The following is a 17,560-nucleotide window of genomic DNA, read 5'->3' as shown; positions in this document are numbered from 1 at the left end:
CAAGTGTGTTGAGAAGTTACACCCAGAACTATACACTTCGCATGAATAATGATCAACAGAGTTAATGGGAAAGGGACCTGCACACACATGTGGACTGCCCAAGGCATTCCACCAGCATTCATGACAATGTACAGGCCACCTGAACTCAGCCAAGTTTTTCAGTTCATTGCAGTTGGAGCTTTCTATGACATTTAACTTAGAGTCCGAGGTGGATGTCTCCATTTGAGAAAGGTTTATGGGATCCTTAATGTCTAGATATAGCCCGCATCTAAGGTTTCAGCCAGAAGACTGTCACCAGGCAATGAGCTGCACACAATTCAATTTATCTGCCTTGGAAGGATGATTCAGGGATATTGGGATTTCAGTGTGCGGCTCCAGTTAGTCTAGCTCTGTGCTGCAGACTGGGAGGCCACTAAGCCATGGCCTTCTAGGCAGATGGGTTTCCATTTAAAGTCTGCGAATCCAGAAAGACATGAAATAAGGAGTTACACAGTCACACGAATCATTGTTTAGGGTGCAGGTAACAGGGCAGTGTGAAGCCCAAGTCAGACATCAGCATAAATGTATCATTTACTCCAAGAAGGAACCAAGGTGGGAAACCAGAAAGTTATGTGAGTGACAAACGCACTAATCCATGGAGTCAGACAACAGTCTTGTGAGTGTGTTTCACACAAGGCAGTGGGCCAGGCATCAGGGAAACAGAACACAGGTCTTTGATTGTCCCTAAGCTGGATTCAAACTTCAGCTATACTACATGTTAGGTGTGTACCTTAGGAACTAGGGACATGCTACATCCACTATGGGTCTTGGTCATCTACAAAAGAAGAAAAATTTAGATGGTCGGAAGCTATGAAGATAGGTTCTGGTCTATATTAATTAATGCCCCATTGAGTGTGATGAAGTTATTCGTCATTATGTGAGTAAGTATCATACTGCCCACAGCCCTCGACTACAGATGAACTCCTAGACACAGGCTGTGTTATAAATCTTCATATTTCTAGAGGCAAGTTCAATGTTTTATAAATACTAGGCATTCAACACGTTTCTAAAGATGTATATAAAGAGCCAGGCTACCCCTTTGCCCAGCAGACGGTTCAAGAGTCACCACTTATCTGGTGCTCAGTAAGCATTGCTGACTGAAAAATATTAAAAATATTGTGCAATTTGGTTAAAAAAAAAGACATGAAATTACAGACTGGCCCCTGTCATTCAAAGAGTTGCTTTGCTGAGAAGGGCTATTTCAAGGCCGCTCACTCATGCAACTGCTAGCACTGAGTAGTTGCTTATTAGAGACCTGTACATCTGAACCCCGGTTTTTATTCAGTTGTGTGGGTGGGAAGGAGGAAAGGGGGGAAGGAGAAAGTTCGAGTGGGATTTGAATTTTCTGAGTCCCAAGTCTCCTAGATTAAGGGTGAGATACAAATTCTGCTCCCTGGGAGGCAATGGAAGTGGTTTCCAAGGTCAGGGCAGCAGAGCCTCACCTTCATGAGCAGTTCCCGGCTGGTCAGATGGTTGTTATGGTCAGAGAAGATGTCTGAAAGTTCTTCAAACACCAGCATTCGGTCCCTATGAGCAAGGATAAAGAAAAAATAAACAACAGATGCAAAAAGCCAACCCCTAAGCTTAGCTGTCTTCAGTCCACATTGCCATGAAAGACGGGACGGCCCTCGGGATTGGTGGGAATGTACCACAAATGGAGCTAATGAGTGTCCTCATGTAGATAGCCTTTGTAAAAGATGAACACAGTTACCTAAATGATAGGAAGAATTGCTCTAAATTGTATGTATTTAATTTTTAAGAAAATGATCATTCACTTGAGGCATCAAGTTTAGAGAGATGTTCCCTTATGTAAGTTTAAAAAGCATTTATCCCAAAATACACACCACGTCCTGTAGAGGTCATCTTGGCCAGACACCTAAGTTTAGAGAGAAAGACGCCTTGGCCAAAAGTTTGCTCTACTTTTCACTAGGCCCTTCTGAAGGCCGCAAATACAGAACCCGAATGTCTGCATCCCGGGCCTGTGTTCTTATTCTCGCAGTCAGAGAGGACAGACACAGAACCCGAATGTTCTGTGTTCTGCATCCTGGGCCTGTATTCTTATCCTCGCAGTCAGAGAGGACTGGTAGAACCACAATGGGTTCTATAGTCATGGGGGATGGGTTCAAGCCAACTTACTTCCTTAGTGATCTTGGACAAGTGGCTTACCTTTGCTGTTTCAAGTTCCTCGTCTGTATATGAGAAAGCCACTGACGCATGGCAGGTTTAAAGCGCCTGTGAGGCTCATGCCCCTCCCCATGCACTGCCCCGCAAAGCATCCCGCTTGTCTCTATACACGTCTCTCCACAGCCACTGAATAAATGACTCTGGAGGCCACAAATGATTAGCAGCCAAATCCCCATGTGTACAGCAACTTTATTACCATAAAAAGGCCATTATTAAGACTTATTTGCATTATAATGAGTATAATATTATTTGTATAATCAAACCACGAAAGCTATTTCTGTTGTGGAAAGAACAATTAAGAACTTAGTTATGCAAGTATTTCAATAGAAAGAAGACTCTGTAGTAAAAGCTAGTAATGTAAAGGGTAATAAGATCCCACGACTCCCGCTCTGGCAACTAGCCATGGAGAACACATACAACTGATATGGAAAGGGCACCAGCGACGGTCTATGGCATCCTCTCTAAACCATAAACCAACCACCAACACTCACATATGGCCGACAATTCAGTTTTGAGATTTTTTGTTCTTTTGTTTTTGAAAAGTTGTTTGAAAATCCAGCTGAAAGAATGGATCTTCTCTTTGGTAACTCAAGAAACTAAGGCACATGGACCGTAGACTTTTATTTTAGAGATTTATTTGCATTGCTTTCAATGTGTGTTTATGCGTGTCTGTGAGGTGTATGAGTTTAGTAACCTTAGAGCCCAGAGACATCTGGTCCTCTGGAATTGAAGCTACAAATGGATGTGGGTGATGGGAACTGAACTTGGGTCCTCTACAAGAACGTGGAGGGCTCTCAGCCATGCAGCTAACTCTCGAGCCCCCTGTGCACTAGTTTTTCAACTTGTAGTTTAAGATTCAGACAGAGCCCTAACTACACCACCCTAGCTCCTCACAGTGACAGAGCGTAACACAACACTGCCCTAAATGTGACCATCCCATCCCACAGGCTGGAGTCTTGGGCTGGACAGTAAGGAAACAACAAGTTCCGACAAGCTTTCAGCCACTTCCTGCTCCCGCTGCCACACCTACTATAGCCCCTACAACTGTAAACCAAACTAAACCCTTTCTTCCTTAGGTTGCTCTGCTCAGGTGTTTTGTAGCAGTTACCCAGACAAGGAATTACCACAAACAGTGTCAGTCCCGTAGGGCTTAATCCATTGTGGGTGATGATGGAACTACGCACCTAGGGCTTGCAGCTTGAGCGCAGACTCAGGGCAGCCTAGCTAGAGAGTCCGCTGACTTCCCTCCTGATCAACACTGCCTGTGCTGCATACAGGGAGGATGGATAGTTCCCACACTCTTCCTGATACAGCTGGGCAGCCTCACTGGGTCAAGCCTCGGAAGGTCTGGACGGAGCTAGCCCAATGGGACCCATGACACAAGGCTTACCCTCTTGGCTGGCTGTTTTTTATGTCAACTTGGCACAAGCAAGAATATTCTAGGAAGAAGAGATTTTTTTTTTTAAAGACAGGGTTCCTCTGCAGCTTTGAGGCCTGTCCTGGAACTCGCTCTATAGACCAGGCTGGCCTTAAATTAACAGATCTGCCAGTCTCTGCCTCCTGAGTGCTGGGATTAAAGGCGTGCACCACCATCACCCAGAAGAAGAGACCCTAATCAAGAAAATGCCTCCATAGAATTGGCCTGTAGGCCTGTACGTAAATCTGTGGGATGTTTTCCTGACTGATGGTAGACACGGGAACACCCAGCTTACTATGGGTGGTGCCATCCCGGGCAGGTCATCCTGGATGGTACAAGAAAGAAGACTGAGCAAGCCAGTAAGCACCATTCGTCCAGGTCCCAGTTATTCCAAAGGCTGGACTAAGTCTGAGGAAAGCACAGCACAGGATGTGAGTGGCTGATAATCTCAGTCAGGCACCTTGAGAAGAGCCCCTCCCCTAAGGCAGCTTTGAATATGCAGAAGCAGAAGTGGGCTCTGTTGCTTCTTACTGAGCATCAAGGTCCTAACTGCACACGCCATCCCTCCCATCCTAGAGCTGCTTAGGGCTCTGGAACGGGGCCGGAAGATAACCAGAAAACTGCCCAGCCTCCCCACTCCATCACCTCGTCCCTCAAGACCCAGATACTAAACACACCCTTTAAAGCAGCCCCCAGGCTGGTGGTAATCACGGCTCTGGCACACACCGAGAGTCAGTGTGATTCCTATGGTAGCCCTCCTGCAAAATTCATTAATGTGCCCTTCCTGGAACACCCGTGGGGTTTCAGATATGTTTCTCTTGTCATGTAATAAGTATTCTGACAGTAAGCACCCATGGTACGGAAGCAGCAACCGATCACCCGGGCAGAGAAGAACTGAGCAGGCATGGGGAACTTACTTCGGGACGGCAGCCCAAGCCTTTTTCAGCCGATAGATGGAATTGGACTGCAGTGCAGAGACGATGGCCCTCAAGGAGGAGAAGTTCTTCAGGATTCTACATTCCTGTGCGGGGAGTGACAGGGACATAAAAGGCATTTAGACATCAGTATTACAGTGGGTTGCTGGCTTCCTGTGTTCGAGGTATTACAGCTGCTATGAATTCTTACCACTAAATAGGCAGCTGTGTAAATACCGCACATCAAAAAGTGGCTCCTTCCTCCCGCCCCAGTCACCAAAACACTTTATAGATTTTGGCACCATCAGTTTGGTTCCCCCACCCCACCCCCAATATATTTTTGCGCTGTTGTTACAGTTTTATAGTTTCCAGCTTTCCCAGTAAAAACAACTCGAGGCGGTAAGCATGCACGGCTACGCTGGAGAGGTCAACTTTCTTCTGCAGAAAGCTTACGTAGGCATGCCTTAAAAATACATGCGGGAGATCACTGTGTCCTGCGGCTCTCTGAGGGAGCTGGGTAGAAACCACTGTAAGTTCAGATGGTACAAAGAGCCTGTGCCCTGCGAGGTGTATATAACTTGGCAATAAAAATTCACCACAAGTTGAACTTGGGCTTTCATGTTCTTATTCAAGGGGGAATATTTTTATACACATTCATTTGGTTTCAGATTGGCTTGTCCTACAATAGTAAACATTCAGAAACACCTTGGCACTTCAATGCTTCCAAAATAACTTGGGCTTTTAAAGTAAGATTCATTTTGGCAGTGTTTTAAAGCAAAACAGAAAGATTCTGGGTGTTGTTTTCTGGGTAAGGAGAGAAGCTCCTTGCTCAATGTATCCTACCATAAGGGCCAAGCCCATATGTGGGCCGTCAGGGGCGGAGAGAGAGAATAGTGGGCTGGTAAGACAGGAAGAGGCATCATGGCTAGCTGGCCCCGGGAAGGGACCACACTGGGAAAATGTCAGAGATACTTTACACCTAAGTACACAGGACTGCACTATATCCAGGTTTTACAACTGAGTACACTGCATGAGTACATGTTTGGATTCATGCAGAACACCAAGTGCAAATTGCTTCAAGAATCATTTTGCTAAGCAATTTTGATCTGCACTATGGAGGGAAACTGAATTCCCCAATTTGGCATGATAAAATCTTGCATGCCAATCGAACCCTTAAATGTTTTCTTCAAAGTAAATTTCAATGTATTTCATAAAAGTCACACCTGGTCTTTTAAAATGTCCTGAAGTCCCTTTTATTTAAAAAAGAAAAGGAAAAGAGAGGAAGGGCTAGAAGGAGAAAGGGAAGGGGGAGAGAGGGTAGAGTGAGAGAGGGAGGGAGGGACGGTGGGTGGATATAGAGCTGCTGCAGTCTGGAAACCACACTCTGACAGCGTGGTTCAACAAAGGTTCAGCATCCCAAAATTATGTTCTAGAAAACCAGAAAACTTGCAATAAATAAAGACACCCAGGCCCTGATATCTCATGCCCATCGTAATAAACATATGGAATGCATTATTCAGTAACAGGCTGAGGCTAAGGACTTAAGGGAACGCATGAAGCATCCAGTCACGTTTTTTAAAAAGGAGACATCTTCCAAAAGACGCAATGCAAGACCGAAAATGCAGCACAGAGGCCAGGCCAAGAGTACACACCCATATTAGGTCAGAAATCATTTCTACATGCAAAATTAATAGCATTTTTCAACCTTTTTTTCAATAGAAATCGACTGTGACTAATGAGGGAAGAATAAAATAAATCTTGGCAGAAAACCACCTGTGAGTTTTAGCGTTTTATGATGTTATTCTACACGATTTCAAGAGACATAACATATTCAACACTGGGGAAAAGCCCAAGAAAGAGCAAGGATAAAGACTCCTGGCTTTCTCCACATGCTATAGGATGTGGAATACATGCTGAGTTATCCACAGTTTCTCTATCATATAAACACACAATCTATATTTAACTTCAACTAAAATTCATTATTCAAGTCACTCCGCCACACACAGGGATGCTATGTTTTTCCTGTCTAAATAGGTCCATGAATTCAGAGCATAAAGATCATTAGTTTTGAGGCATAAAGGTTGTGGCAAAAAATATTTTCTTTAATTCTAAAGAGAAAGAGACAACCCACGCTAGTGTCGCGTTCCCTCAAAACTTCTTGCAGTTATTTTTGTGGAGAAATAAGTTTGACTTAGAACAGGGGAGAGGTAAGTTCTTTACGATGTCTGTGTTTTGCTTCCTGCTCATTTCTTTCCAACACTAGCATGTGAGGGGCGATAGGCTATCCTAAAGACTCAAAGAAAAAAAAAAAGGACAAATTCTCTGGAATGTCTGTGGCTTTACTCTGGTCAAAAACAATAAAAGAAAATGTAAACTATTCAGGTATCATGTCCTACAAACAGGCTTAGTGGAAAAATATATCTAATGGAACATGAAGCAAAATGTGTTTTGTTTTGGTTGAGGGTTAATCATGGCCCAGAACATAAAAGAGTAATAGAGTATTTATATATCAACTTATTTCACAATCATTTTTTCATTTTTACTGTAGCTTCCTCTTGCCTAGAAGAAAACTTGCATCTTCAAGTACCTACAACCCCACTCTTCAACAGATAAGGCTAAATTCATTCACACAGTCTTCCTTGACCAACTTTATTCAGGGGTAACTTTGCCCTCTTCCACATCTATAACATTCATATTGCTGACCCTCCCCTGCACAGGCAGAAGTCACCTCAGTAACTGGCTCCTGAATGGCTAAATCAATTGTGGTCTAGCTTCTATATCCCTAAAGTAAATAGTACTGAAACTCACACACATTAGGAACTCATAAAATAGCAGATCAGTGACTTGGAGACTGCCTTCTGTACACGGTGCTAGTCATGTGCCATGTGAACAGCTCCGACAGCCTAGATTCTGAGCCTTAGCAGAGCGTAATTCATGTCTGCGGACTCAGGTCTGAAGCCACAGAGCCTCAGGAAGGCCATCGACCGAACACAAAGACTTTTTTTATAAGACAATTACATGAGCAATGTTAATCCACTTCTCGATGATTTTGGCTCTCTGCTGAGTTTTGAGTTCCTTGCTCCCCAGGATGGTACTGACGACACATTTGGTGAGGGTATTAAACTGAGAGATGGTGGCACGGATCGTAGGAGCCAAATGTTTGTTTTCCTTTTTGTCCCTCTGAGACCAAATGCAGCCCAGGCAGTGGTGAGGCACGACTCTCTTGAAGAGTTGCTGAAACAGAAGAGGAATGGACAGTAAGGGCATCGCAGGAGATCCATGGGACATGCTGTCTAGGACATCTGCAGATTGGTGCTTTCTAAGTGGATAAATCATCTTTCTCCACTTGACTTGCTTCTTGGTGGTTTTTGCTTGTTTGTTTATGGGTTTTGTTTGTTTGTTTTGGATTTATTTTTAAATGGGACCTCCCTATGTAGTCCTGGCTGTCCTGGAGTTCACTATGTAGAGCTGACTGGCCTTGAACTCATAGAGAGCTACCTGCTTCTGCCTCCCCGGTGCTAGAACTAAAAGCATGAGCCACCACAGCTGAACCCCACATGACCCTTTAAATTTGCTTAACTGAGAGAAAAAAAAAAAAAACCACCAAAAGATACTGAGAACAACCAGAGCCATTTTATTTACATGTCTTGCACAGAGAGTCAGGTAATTCTATTACAATCCGTGCTACTGATCAAAAGGAAAAGAGGCAATGGTTATTTTCACCTCACAAGCATGGAGTGTCCTGGACACTCAGGAACCGCCAGTCATCTGCCACACAGACAGATGCTCTCGGGACACCTGAAGAGGAGTCCACACAACTATAACACATGCCACATCTTTCAATGCAACTGTTCCTCATTTTTCAAAGCAGAGAAAGATGCTAAGGTAGGGGGGGGGGGAAATCCAACCTCACAAACGACACAGAAGAATGGGAGACCTGAAGCCTGGTTTCTAGGCCTTTCCTTTAAAGCAATAAAAATAAGGTATTTTTCAACTTTCCTTTATTCTATCAGTTGTACAACCACAAAAAAATGTTGAATAGATCAGATTCTCATTTGTATAATTCAATATAAGATGTGTAAACGTTGGTATATAAGAAAGATAGCCGGCATGTGTTCCGTATACACTCTCTGATCTATTTTCCACCCAGCACGTGTTCTGTACAGACTCTCTATCTGCTTTCCATACTTTATTTGCTTCTTATTCAATGGAAACTTTGGCCATTCTGTATGCTGCGGAAGTGGCAGAGCTCAGTCAGGAGCAGAAGAGGACGGCCACCTCTTTACCTGTGCTTTCCAGCAAACATGAAGCTTTGAAGTGTGACTCACACAGTCAAATGTGCACAGCACACAGAAACGGCCCAGCCTCAAATGTGCAGCAAGCACACGTGCAAACCCACTGCCAGATACGGTCACATGTGGAGTCAATGAATTTATTTCATCCTAACTTGTGCTCTGACCCCTTTACAATCCTCCAAATAAACAGTTCGGCTCTTGAAATATTTATGAGTCCTAAGGGAGAGAAATACCCGAAGAACAGGGTAGATTCTGTTTCACTAGGATTAGAATTCTTACTTCCCTCTGCGACCTGAGCTCCGAGGGAAATGCACTTTCACCGGGGGCTGCAAGAAGAGCTGGGCCTGAATTATTCATACAAGTGAGTCACATAGCACCTCGACTCTCCCTTTACAGCCACAGACTCTCTCAAAGGCTCAAAGGATTTCTAGCCCGTTCCCCAGTGTTGCCCTCTGCCCTGTCTGGGCCACCTTTACTGTCACTGACAAACATTTTAAGTGGAAGCACATTTGAGATACAGTAAGAGACCTACGGCATCCATGTAGGTCAGCTGTTCCGCCACCAGGTCTTCTGAGAAGCACGTGAATTCTGCTGACCCTCCACTCTCCAGTTCCTCTTCCTCTTCCAGGCTGAAGGAGCTGGTGTTGAGAAGTCCATCTGCCCACAACGGGGACACAATCAGTAAATCGGAGCTACCTAAGGCTTTGCTCACAGCGTCAAGCTGCGCTTCTTCCACTCAGGAAGAAAAGAGCAAACTCTTCAGAAAACCACAGGCGGAGATGAATGAGAGCAAAGCTGAGCAAAATGGAGATCTAATCCCGTGTGTTCACTCTTACTAGGCTCAGAGGCCTTGCACTATCCTTGAGAGGCCGTTCAGAGACTAGCCTAGGCAAAGACTGCAGAAGTAAAACAACACAACCCTCATCTCGGCTCCCGCCAGCGCCATCATTTCCGGGACTAACCCAGCTAACACCTTTGCCCCAGACACACAATCCTCGATGGTTGGGTCACTCAGAACCAGACGCCTAAAAGAGTGAGCAGGAAGCAGGCCAGGCTTAGACAGGTAGGACAGACCATTGGGACTTCAGAGACGTGCATGAGACCCATAGAACTTTCAAAAATATTTCAGACTCAGACATTGAGAGTTGCCATCAGCTTCCACCTAGAGCACACACAAAGTGTAAAATAAATTTAAACTAAATTCACTGGGACCCTATACAGCTGGCCATCAATCATCAGAAAGTTCAAGGGTCATAGCCTGAAGAGGTCAAAGAAAACCACCACCCACTAATCATCATTAAAGAGTCCAGCTGCAGAAGCCTCCAGCCTCCACTTACTGGAATCTTCTACCAGTTCCTGAGTTGTTTCCCAACCTCATTCCTGTCACTCTCCTTCCCGTCAAACCTGCCACTGCTCGTGGGGGTGGGGTTCTAGTCACATACAGTGACATCCTGGCGGACATTCCAGTCTGTGTTAGTATTCCTCAGCATGTTTACATTTTAAGCCTTTTCTCTCTTCAGAGTGAACGTTGTTAGGCCTTGTACACCATCAAATCAGTGCAGCTTCTTCTAAACTGTCTATGAGAGACAAGTACCCAAAGTGAGACCTATCCCTTCCCTGTGCTACTCTGGGGGCAGGGCTATGATTTCAGGACTGGCCCTGGAGTTGAAGGGCCTGATGTGAATGGGTAGGGCTATGTCTGGGAAAAGGGAGGAGAGCAGCACTGCCTATTCCTGTTACCTTGGATACGAGCAAGTACCAATTAAAGAGCTGAAATCCCACCACGTGCAGGATGCTAGAGCCAGATTCCAGTACTTTCCCTCCACTCACCTCCGGCACTTTCTCATTCAGTGGAGAAATAAGAAATCTGATGTGCCAATCAAAGGCCCAAAGGGGCCGTCCATCCCTCCCAACAGCTACAATACCCCACCCACCTCTAAGACAGTGCAGAGGCTGCCCTGCTTCAGCCAAGAAGAGTACAGGGTAAGGATATACGGCACTGGCTCACTTGCTTGCTCGCTTGCTCACTTGCTCAAGCACTCCTAAGTCTGGTGTGCAGCCAGAATGCAATTGTGTGAAGACTATCATCCTTTCTGGGACCTGATCTAGGACTTGACTGCTCCAGCACCTGACTCTCTCCAGGGCGTATGAAAACCTCCAACCTCAGTTTTACTTTTGAAAACACACAGGAAACCTCATTACTTTTGCTAGTGAGACATGAGGGGTGGGGCACAAGGGACTCAGGCTCCCAACACCCCTACTCAGGAATGGCGCCTGCACTTCATAAACAGGCCCTGGGGCTTTCTTGAGAATAATTGCCCATACTTTGGAAAAGATTCCTTCTTGGGCATTGCCTAAAAGTTTTTGTGAAGTCAAGCCACCTCCCTTGTCCCTGCCTCTGCCTGCCAAAAGAGCTCTGCCCTCCAGTCCCTGAGCTGGAGACAACCAATGACTGGTCCCACTGGTTCCCCAATTAGGCATGGAGCCAGAGGCAGCCCCAGTGGAGAGAGCTGGGTTCCAGTGCAGCAGCAGCCTGCAGCCTTCTCACTCCAGCACAAAGCCGTCCCAAGCTGCCCCGAGGCCCAGAAGGGAGCTGAGGTCTGGCAGCTGGAGCTTCCCGGGTATTCAAGCATTCCCGGTAGATGAAGTCATCAGAGATACAAAGCCTCTGGCAATCTGAGCCAGATGATGCAATCGCATTCCCCTCCTCCATTCCCCAGTCTGTGCAAGCCATTCAACAGGTACCCAGTGGAATGCAGAGTTACTGTATTTTCTTTGGATCTGAGGTAGCCTCCCTTATCTGTGTTAGGACCCGTTTCCTTTCCCTCACTAAGGAAATCGGGCATTACTTCAAGGAAATGCCCATCAGAAGTTCCAAGTGGGTCAGTTGCCATGGAAACTGTTACCCTACACCTCAGTGAAAGGATGTACCATCGTGCTAGAAGCCTGATGGAAGCTCTTGACTAATTTCTTCAGAGCTTGGCAGTCAACACACTTTATGACCAGCAGTGGTGGCCCCTGCATTTGTCCTTGAGATTAGAGGTCAGCCTCCAATAGGAAAAAACAGTCTCAGAAACTTCCTTTCATGTGGCCCTTAGAGAGAGCAGATGACGGTAATCTACGGTAATCTATGCTGCTGGGCACACATTACAGCAATGCTTTCTAGGGCAAAGGAGAAACACCTCCTCCAAGCTTTTGACAGGGGAAATGGGCTGAATCCTTGCCAGCTCTATGGTGTCACTGTTTGTGACAGGTTTACATCTGAGAGAAGATGTGGGGCAGAGAATAAGTAGCCAGTTCATGTTCAGCATGGCCCATGTTGTCAAAAGAAAGTTAAAAAAAATAAAAAAAAATCAAGGAAACTCTATTCTTGGTGACAGAAGGAACCCCAGGAAATGGCTTAGCTCCTCTGAGTTGGAAATCAGAATTTAATCTGCAAAATCATAAAACCAGTCTCGAAAATCCCCCTTTTCACTCTAAAGCTTTAAGGTTCTGAGTTAACACTTGAATAATTTTACACCTACCCCAGTTTTCTGAGGGCACCAGGGTTTCTTATTCAGCCAACAAATGGGGACCCTCCACAATGCAGAATCCCAATCTAGGTTTTCCCTGGGACCAAACAGGTACTCACTGTCGGAATCCACTTCCTGCTTTTGAAACTGTTCAAGAAGGTTTTGCGCTCTCCTTTCTGGGTCGGAGCCAGGCATCATCCTTTTGAGATAGTCCAGCAGCTTCTGCAGGCAAGGGAAGTGAGGGGGCTCCCAGAAGTCCTCTGCACACTGGTCAAGCCAGGCCCGCAGTATGGAAGCAATGGCACTGGGGAGGAGAAATGGGGAGTCACTGAACCAGAATGCCTGAGGAACTCAGGACAAGCCCTGGGCACCACAACTGGTAGGTGAAGGGGGTGGTGGGGGTGGTGTTGATAACGTTCTGTTGTTAGGAAAATCCACCCAAGGCAATGATGAGAAAAGGATTTAGAGAGTTCCAAAAGTAGTTTCCAAGCAATCTGAATACAACCCTCTAATTGTGGATTTGTTCAAATTAAAGACCACAAAACCAGGCTGTCGAGGTGACGCCTGACAACCTGAGTTCAGTGCCGGGGTCCCACACGGTGGAAGGAGAAAACTTTCTCTCAAAAGTTGTCCCCTGATCTCCGCCTGTGCGGTAGTATGCTCAGGTTACCCTGCAGACTCACATACATCAATGGATAAATGTAATAAAACAGGTATTTTAGGAGATACCGGTCATCATCAGGCCAGAAACCCATCTGGTAAAGAGAGCTGTCTGTGTCGGGGGTGAAGTGGGAGACATGAGTAAGCTTAATCTTATAAACGTCGTGGGGGGGGGGCGGACTCAGCACAAGCACAAAAATTTCCTCATGAAGTTATCCCCTTGTTACTTAAGTTATGATGAGAACACACCTCAGGAACTATGGGATGGAGAAGTTAGGTCTGACAGATTAAATGGACCAAAAACCAAAAAAAAAAAAAAAAAAGAAAGAAAGAAAAGGAAAAACAAAACCTTGGTAAGCAACAGTATGCAGCATGGTTTCTTCTGATAGATTCACAAAGGTGCACAAGGTGTCATTGCTCAGAGACAGCCAGGGTCCTTTTGTGTGCTTGGCATGGTACACACACATTCTCAGTAACACAGGGTGTTGTTTTAAGTTGGGGACAGCTTCTCCCTCGAGAGCAGAGTCAGAGCCACGACAAAAGGGGTCAACTGTTTGGAGTCCCATTATTCCATGTTTCATATTCAAAGAAGGCTTCAAAGCACTCCGGAGTCAGATCCATGCCAGGCTGGCTCCCTTTTCCAAAAACAGATATTCTGCCTCCCTACTAACACAACCTCATAGCAAACACCGTTCACCGAAGCTGGCTGGAGCAGATAACAGGGGAGCCAGTGCACCCAGGGCTGGAGCAGATAACAGGGGAGCCAGTGCACCCAGGGCTGGAGCAGATAACAGGGAAGCCAGTGCACCCAGGGCTGGAGCAGATAACAGGGGAGCCAGTGCACCCAGGGCTGGAGCAGATAACAGGGGAGCCAGTGCACCCAGGGCATCCCAAGGCAAAGGCACCACTCCAAGTCTTAGCTACACAGACAAAAGTGTGTGTGAGTGTGTGTATGTGTGTGCGTGCATGCGTGTAGGTCAGAGACTAACCTCCAACGTCACCCCTCAGGAGCCATCTACCTTGTTTGTTGAGATGAGGAGAGGGGTTGTCACCATTAGGCTAGGCTGGCTGGCCAGCAGGCTCACGGAATCCTCTGGTTTCTGCTTCTCCAGCATTGAGACGATAGACACATTTCACTACATCCAACTTTTATAAAAGCATGGGTGCTGGGGACCTAGCCAGGTCCTAATGCTTGTGCAGCAAGCATCCTACAGCCCGAGCTAGTTCTCCAGAACCACAGAAGGTTCTGTAGATGGTTTGGAGCGGAGCTCAGTGATTGTCTGGCATGTACGAGGCATGTTTGGGTTTGGCCCACAGAATCACAAGAAGGACAATTATAATTATCTACTGTACTTCACACAAATTGCTTATATAATTAAAATCTAGAGTAGACATTACTATCCACTGTGGAGAGCTAGAGTTGGCTGTCTGATCTGAACTCAGTGGCCATATTTTGATGGCCCTTATACTATATTAATTATTGCTCCTTTTTCCTATCAAACTTAAATATCATAATTTTAAACATTTAGCAGCAGTTAGTTTAGGAGACTACACAAAGGCCAGAAGAGCACGGGCTGGGAGGTGTTTGGTAAGCACGGAGGGTCGGCATAGGGCGGGTGTGATAAAGAGACATTATACACGTGTATGAAACTGTCAAAGAATAAATCAAAGGAAAGTCGAGCTATCATCTAACATTTAGTTTTTATGAAAAAAAAAATAACTCGTAAGCAGTTTCCCTTCCTTTGAATAAACAGAAAGCCCAGAATCACGAGGGGTCCATAGTTGGGGTGACACACCAGAACACAGAAGACCTGACATTGCAGACATGGCTAGAGCTTTGTATGATTCTTAAAATAAAGGAGAATTCATCACTACTCCCTCCCCACTTCAGTGAGAATACAGTCTTCCAATGATACTGATAAAGACACACAAACTACAGAGAGAGAGAGAGAGACAGACAGACAGACAGACAGACAGACAGACAGAGACAGAGAGACAGACACACACACACACACAGAGGGAGGGAGGGAAGGAGGGAGGGACGGACGGACGGACGGAGGGAGGGAGGGAGGGAGGGAGGAAGGCAGAGAGAGAGAAAGAGAGAGAGAGAGAGAGAGAGACAGACAGACAGACAGACACACAGAGAGAGACAGAGAGACAGACACACACACACAGAGGGAGGGAGGGAAGGAGGGAGGGAACGGAGGGAGGGAGGGAGGGAGGGAGGGAGGGAGGAAGACAGAGAGAGAGAGAGAGAGAGAGAGGTGGCAGTTTCACAGCACAGGACAAAAGTCAAAAGGAGCAGAGCTGAGGTGAACGCTGCCCTCCCTGTAACTGCAGCACTATGGCGACTGAGGCAGGAAGGCCACCTGGGTTCCAGGACAGTCTGGATTACAAGGTTTCAGGTCAGCCTGGGTTACAGAGGGAAATCTTGTCTCAAAAATACAAAGCAGAGGGTACTGGAGAAAGGAAGAAAAACGGAAATAAAGAAAAGAAAAGAACTTACAGGTAAGTCAGTGATATTACTGTATCAATTACTGCTTAACTGATAGCAATTGCTCATTTTAAAATTATAAAATTGCAAAACAGTAATTTTCACAAATCTACATAAACTAAAAAGCAACGTATCTACTCCCACCTTGCAAACCATTCCAACCCAATGATTTGTTACTAGTTCATAGTATATACTTCTAGGGATTTCTGTGGCTGGACACACACATTCAGTATACATGGTGTATATAAATATAAATATATCTATATGCAAATATCAATCAACATCTTTTTTCATTTGTCAGTATGTCACAGCCACCTCCGCAGTCACTGCCCCTATAGTTATCTTATGGTTTCCCATGAACACCGTGTTCTACTGCGTGGGCTCACAACTAAAAATCTAAGGAGTAGAGTAACCTTGCAGTGACCTTGCTCCCTATGAGACTCAGGTCCTTTCTGTCCTTAGTCTAAGAGTTTTAACTCTTCGCCCATCTGTTCTAACAGTGATCTTGCTGCAGCTTAGCCTAAGGAGGTTTTCAGAGTTCAGTGCAATCTTAGATGGAAAAACATTTTCACACAAAAGAGGAATAAAGGGGGAGAAAGAAGAAATCAGAGAAGAGAAAAACAGAGACAGCGTAACTGAACACAAGCAGACCCTGGCCCTCTGATCAGCAGTGCTCCTCCGTGTGCCAGGGAAGGAGCTTTCTGGAAATGCCTGGATGCTTGCCCGAGGCTCACAGTAGCCTTATGTTCGCCAGGCCTGGGAAGAAACTTTCCATTCTCGATAAAACAAGCAGCAGATACAAATGTGGGGCTGTTAAGATTCCAAGAAGGAAAGGGACATCGCAAATATGACAGAGGAAAGGGGACAGCAGCTTTTCCATCTTCCCCAGCCTGGCTCCACTTCTTACCAGGACTGAATGGGAGGATTAGAGAACCAGGAAGGGAGATCCTGGCTGTAGTTAAACTGCACAGGCAAAGTGTGCCTATGTGACTGGAGAAGTCACTTGTTCCTGTGCACAGAATGGGAAGGGTCTGGGAGAAGGAAACACAATTCCTCACCAGCAGGACCGCCTGTCAGTTTGGAGCTTGTTCATTTAGTCCCACTGACCCCTAACTCTCAAGGGATAGAAAACACCTGCATCTATCTGCCACTGATCAGTGGTGATTTCAAATGACTTATCAATAGGACCCTTCTGATACACATTAAGAGAGACATAACTGATAATATGATTACAGTGACCTACCAAAGGTCACAGAAGGATGGGACTAAAAAGGATAAATGGCTTAATGAGATCAACTCATGGGAGTCAACTCAAATAATTTGCCACTAATCACAGAGACAAACTGTGCCTCAACTTCTGCGACCCCACACCTGCTGGAAGAAGGTCACAGCTTTGAACAAACACTACACACATGCACCTGTGAACAGGACCACATGCACATACAAATACCCACACATGCACACACACCCCAAAGGACACTCAAAGACATTCAAATTAGAGTATTAGCCAGAAGACATGTCTCTAAAACTGTATGGAGACTGGAGGAGGGACCAAAACCAGGTGGAAAGATTGGGATGCTGCCACAGTCTACTTTAACGAGGACCACTGAGGCCTCCCTCTTTCCCAGGGCGACTCTGCTGTGGGTTACAGAGTAGCACTCCTCTGTCTAAAAGGAGGTGTGACTCTAAAGTAGACACGTCAGATAGGTGACCAGCGACAAGAGCCGACTTTCTACCTCAGGCATTCTTGGCAAGAATCACCTTCCCTGCCTACTGCAAAGCCTTTGGAGAAAGGAACACACGCGATCAGATGCCCATGTGTGAAGCCTGCTCAGGTCAAGTCGAAGGCTTTTCCTCAGGAAAGGCCCCAGGGAGAGTCAATGTGACTAATTAAACTAGCTTCAGTGAGTGCTCTTTGGTATCCATATTCACCTACTATGTGGTAAACGTCACAATACTGGGACCCATGGGACTACTGACCTTGAGGGGGACCTGGTCAGGGCTTCAGGAGGGTCTCCCTAAGAGTTGAGATCTTAAGGATAAGG

At 45.8% G+C, this 17,560-nt stretch overlaps 1 protein-coding gene across 3 annotated transcripts in view; it reads right to left on the bottom strand.

Annotated features, from left to right (window-relative positions):
• Rgl1 (ral guanine nucleotide dissociation stimulator like 1) overlaps nt 1-17,560 on the bottom strand; it is a 255,495-nt gene that overhangs the window by 27,564 nt on the left and 210,371 nt on the right. For all 3 annotated transcript variants that reach the window (XM_048431067.3, XM_085688121.2, XM_048431068.3), the window contains 5 exons: nt 12,481-12,665; nt 9,382-9,506; nt 7,573-7,788; nt 4,558-4,661; nt 1,482-1,566 (listed from right to left, as the gene is read on the bottom strand). In XM_048431067.3, coding sequence (XP_048287024.2) covers nt 1,482-1,566; nt 4,558-4,661; nt 7,573-7,788; nt 9,382-9,506; nt 12,481-12,665 — 715 coding nt within the window. The remainder of the gene's footprint in view (nt 1-1,481; nt 1,567-4,557; nt 4,662-7,572; nt 7,789-9,381; nt 9,507-12,480; nt 12,666-17,560) is intronic.

Source organism: Myodes glareolus, chromosome 5 (genome assembly GCF_982192425.1).
Source record: "Myodes glareolus chromosome 5, mMyoGla1.1, whole genome shotgun sequence".
NCBI classification, from domain to species: Eukaryota; Metazoa; Chordata; class Mammalia; order Rodentia; family Cricetidae; genus Myodes; species Myodes glareolus.
The sequence above is the reverse complement of the archived record's forward strand: the minus strand, read 5'-3'. Positions and strand labels throughout refer to the sequence as shown.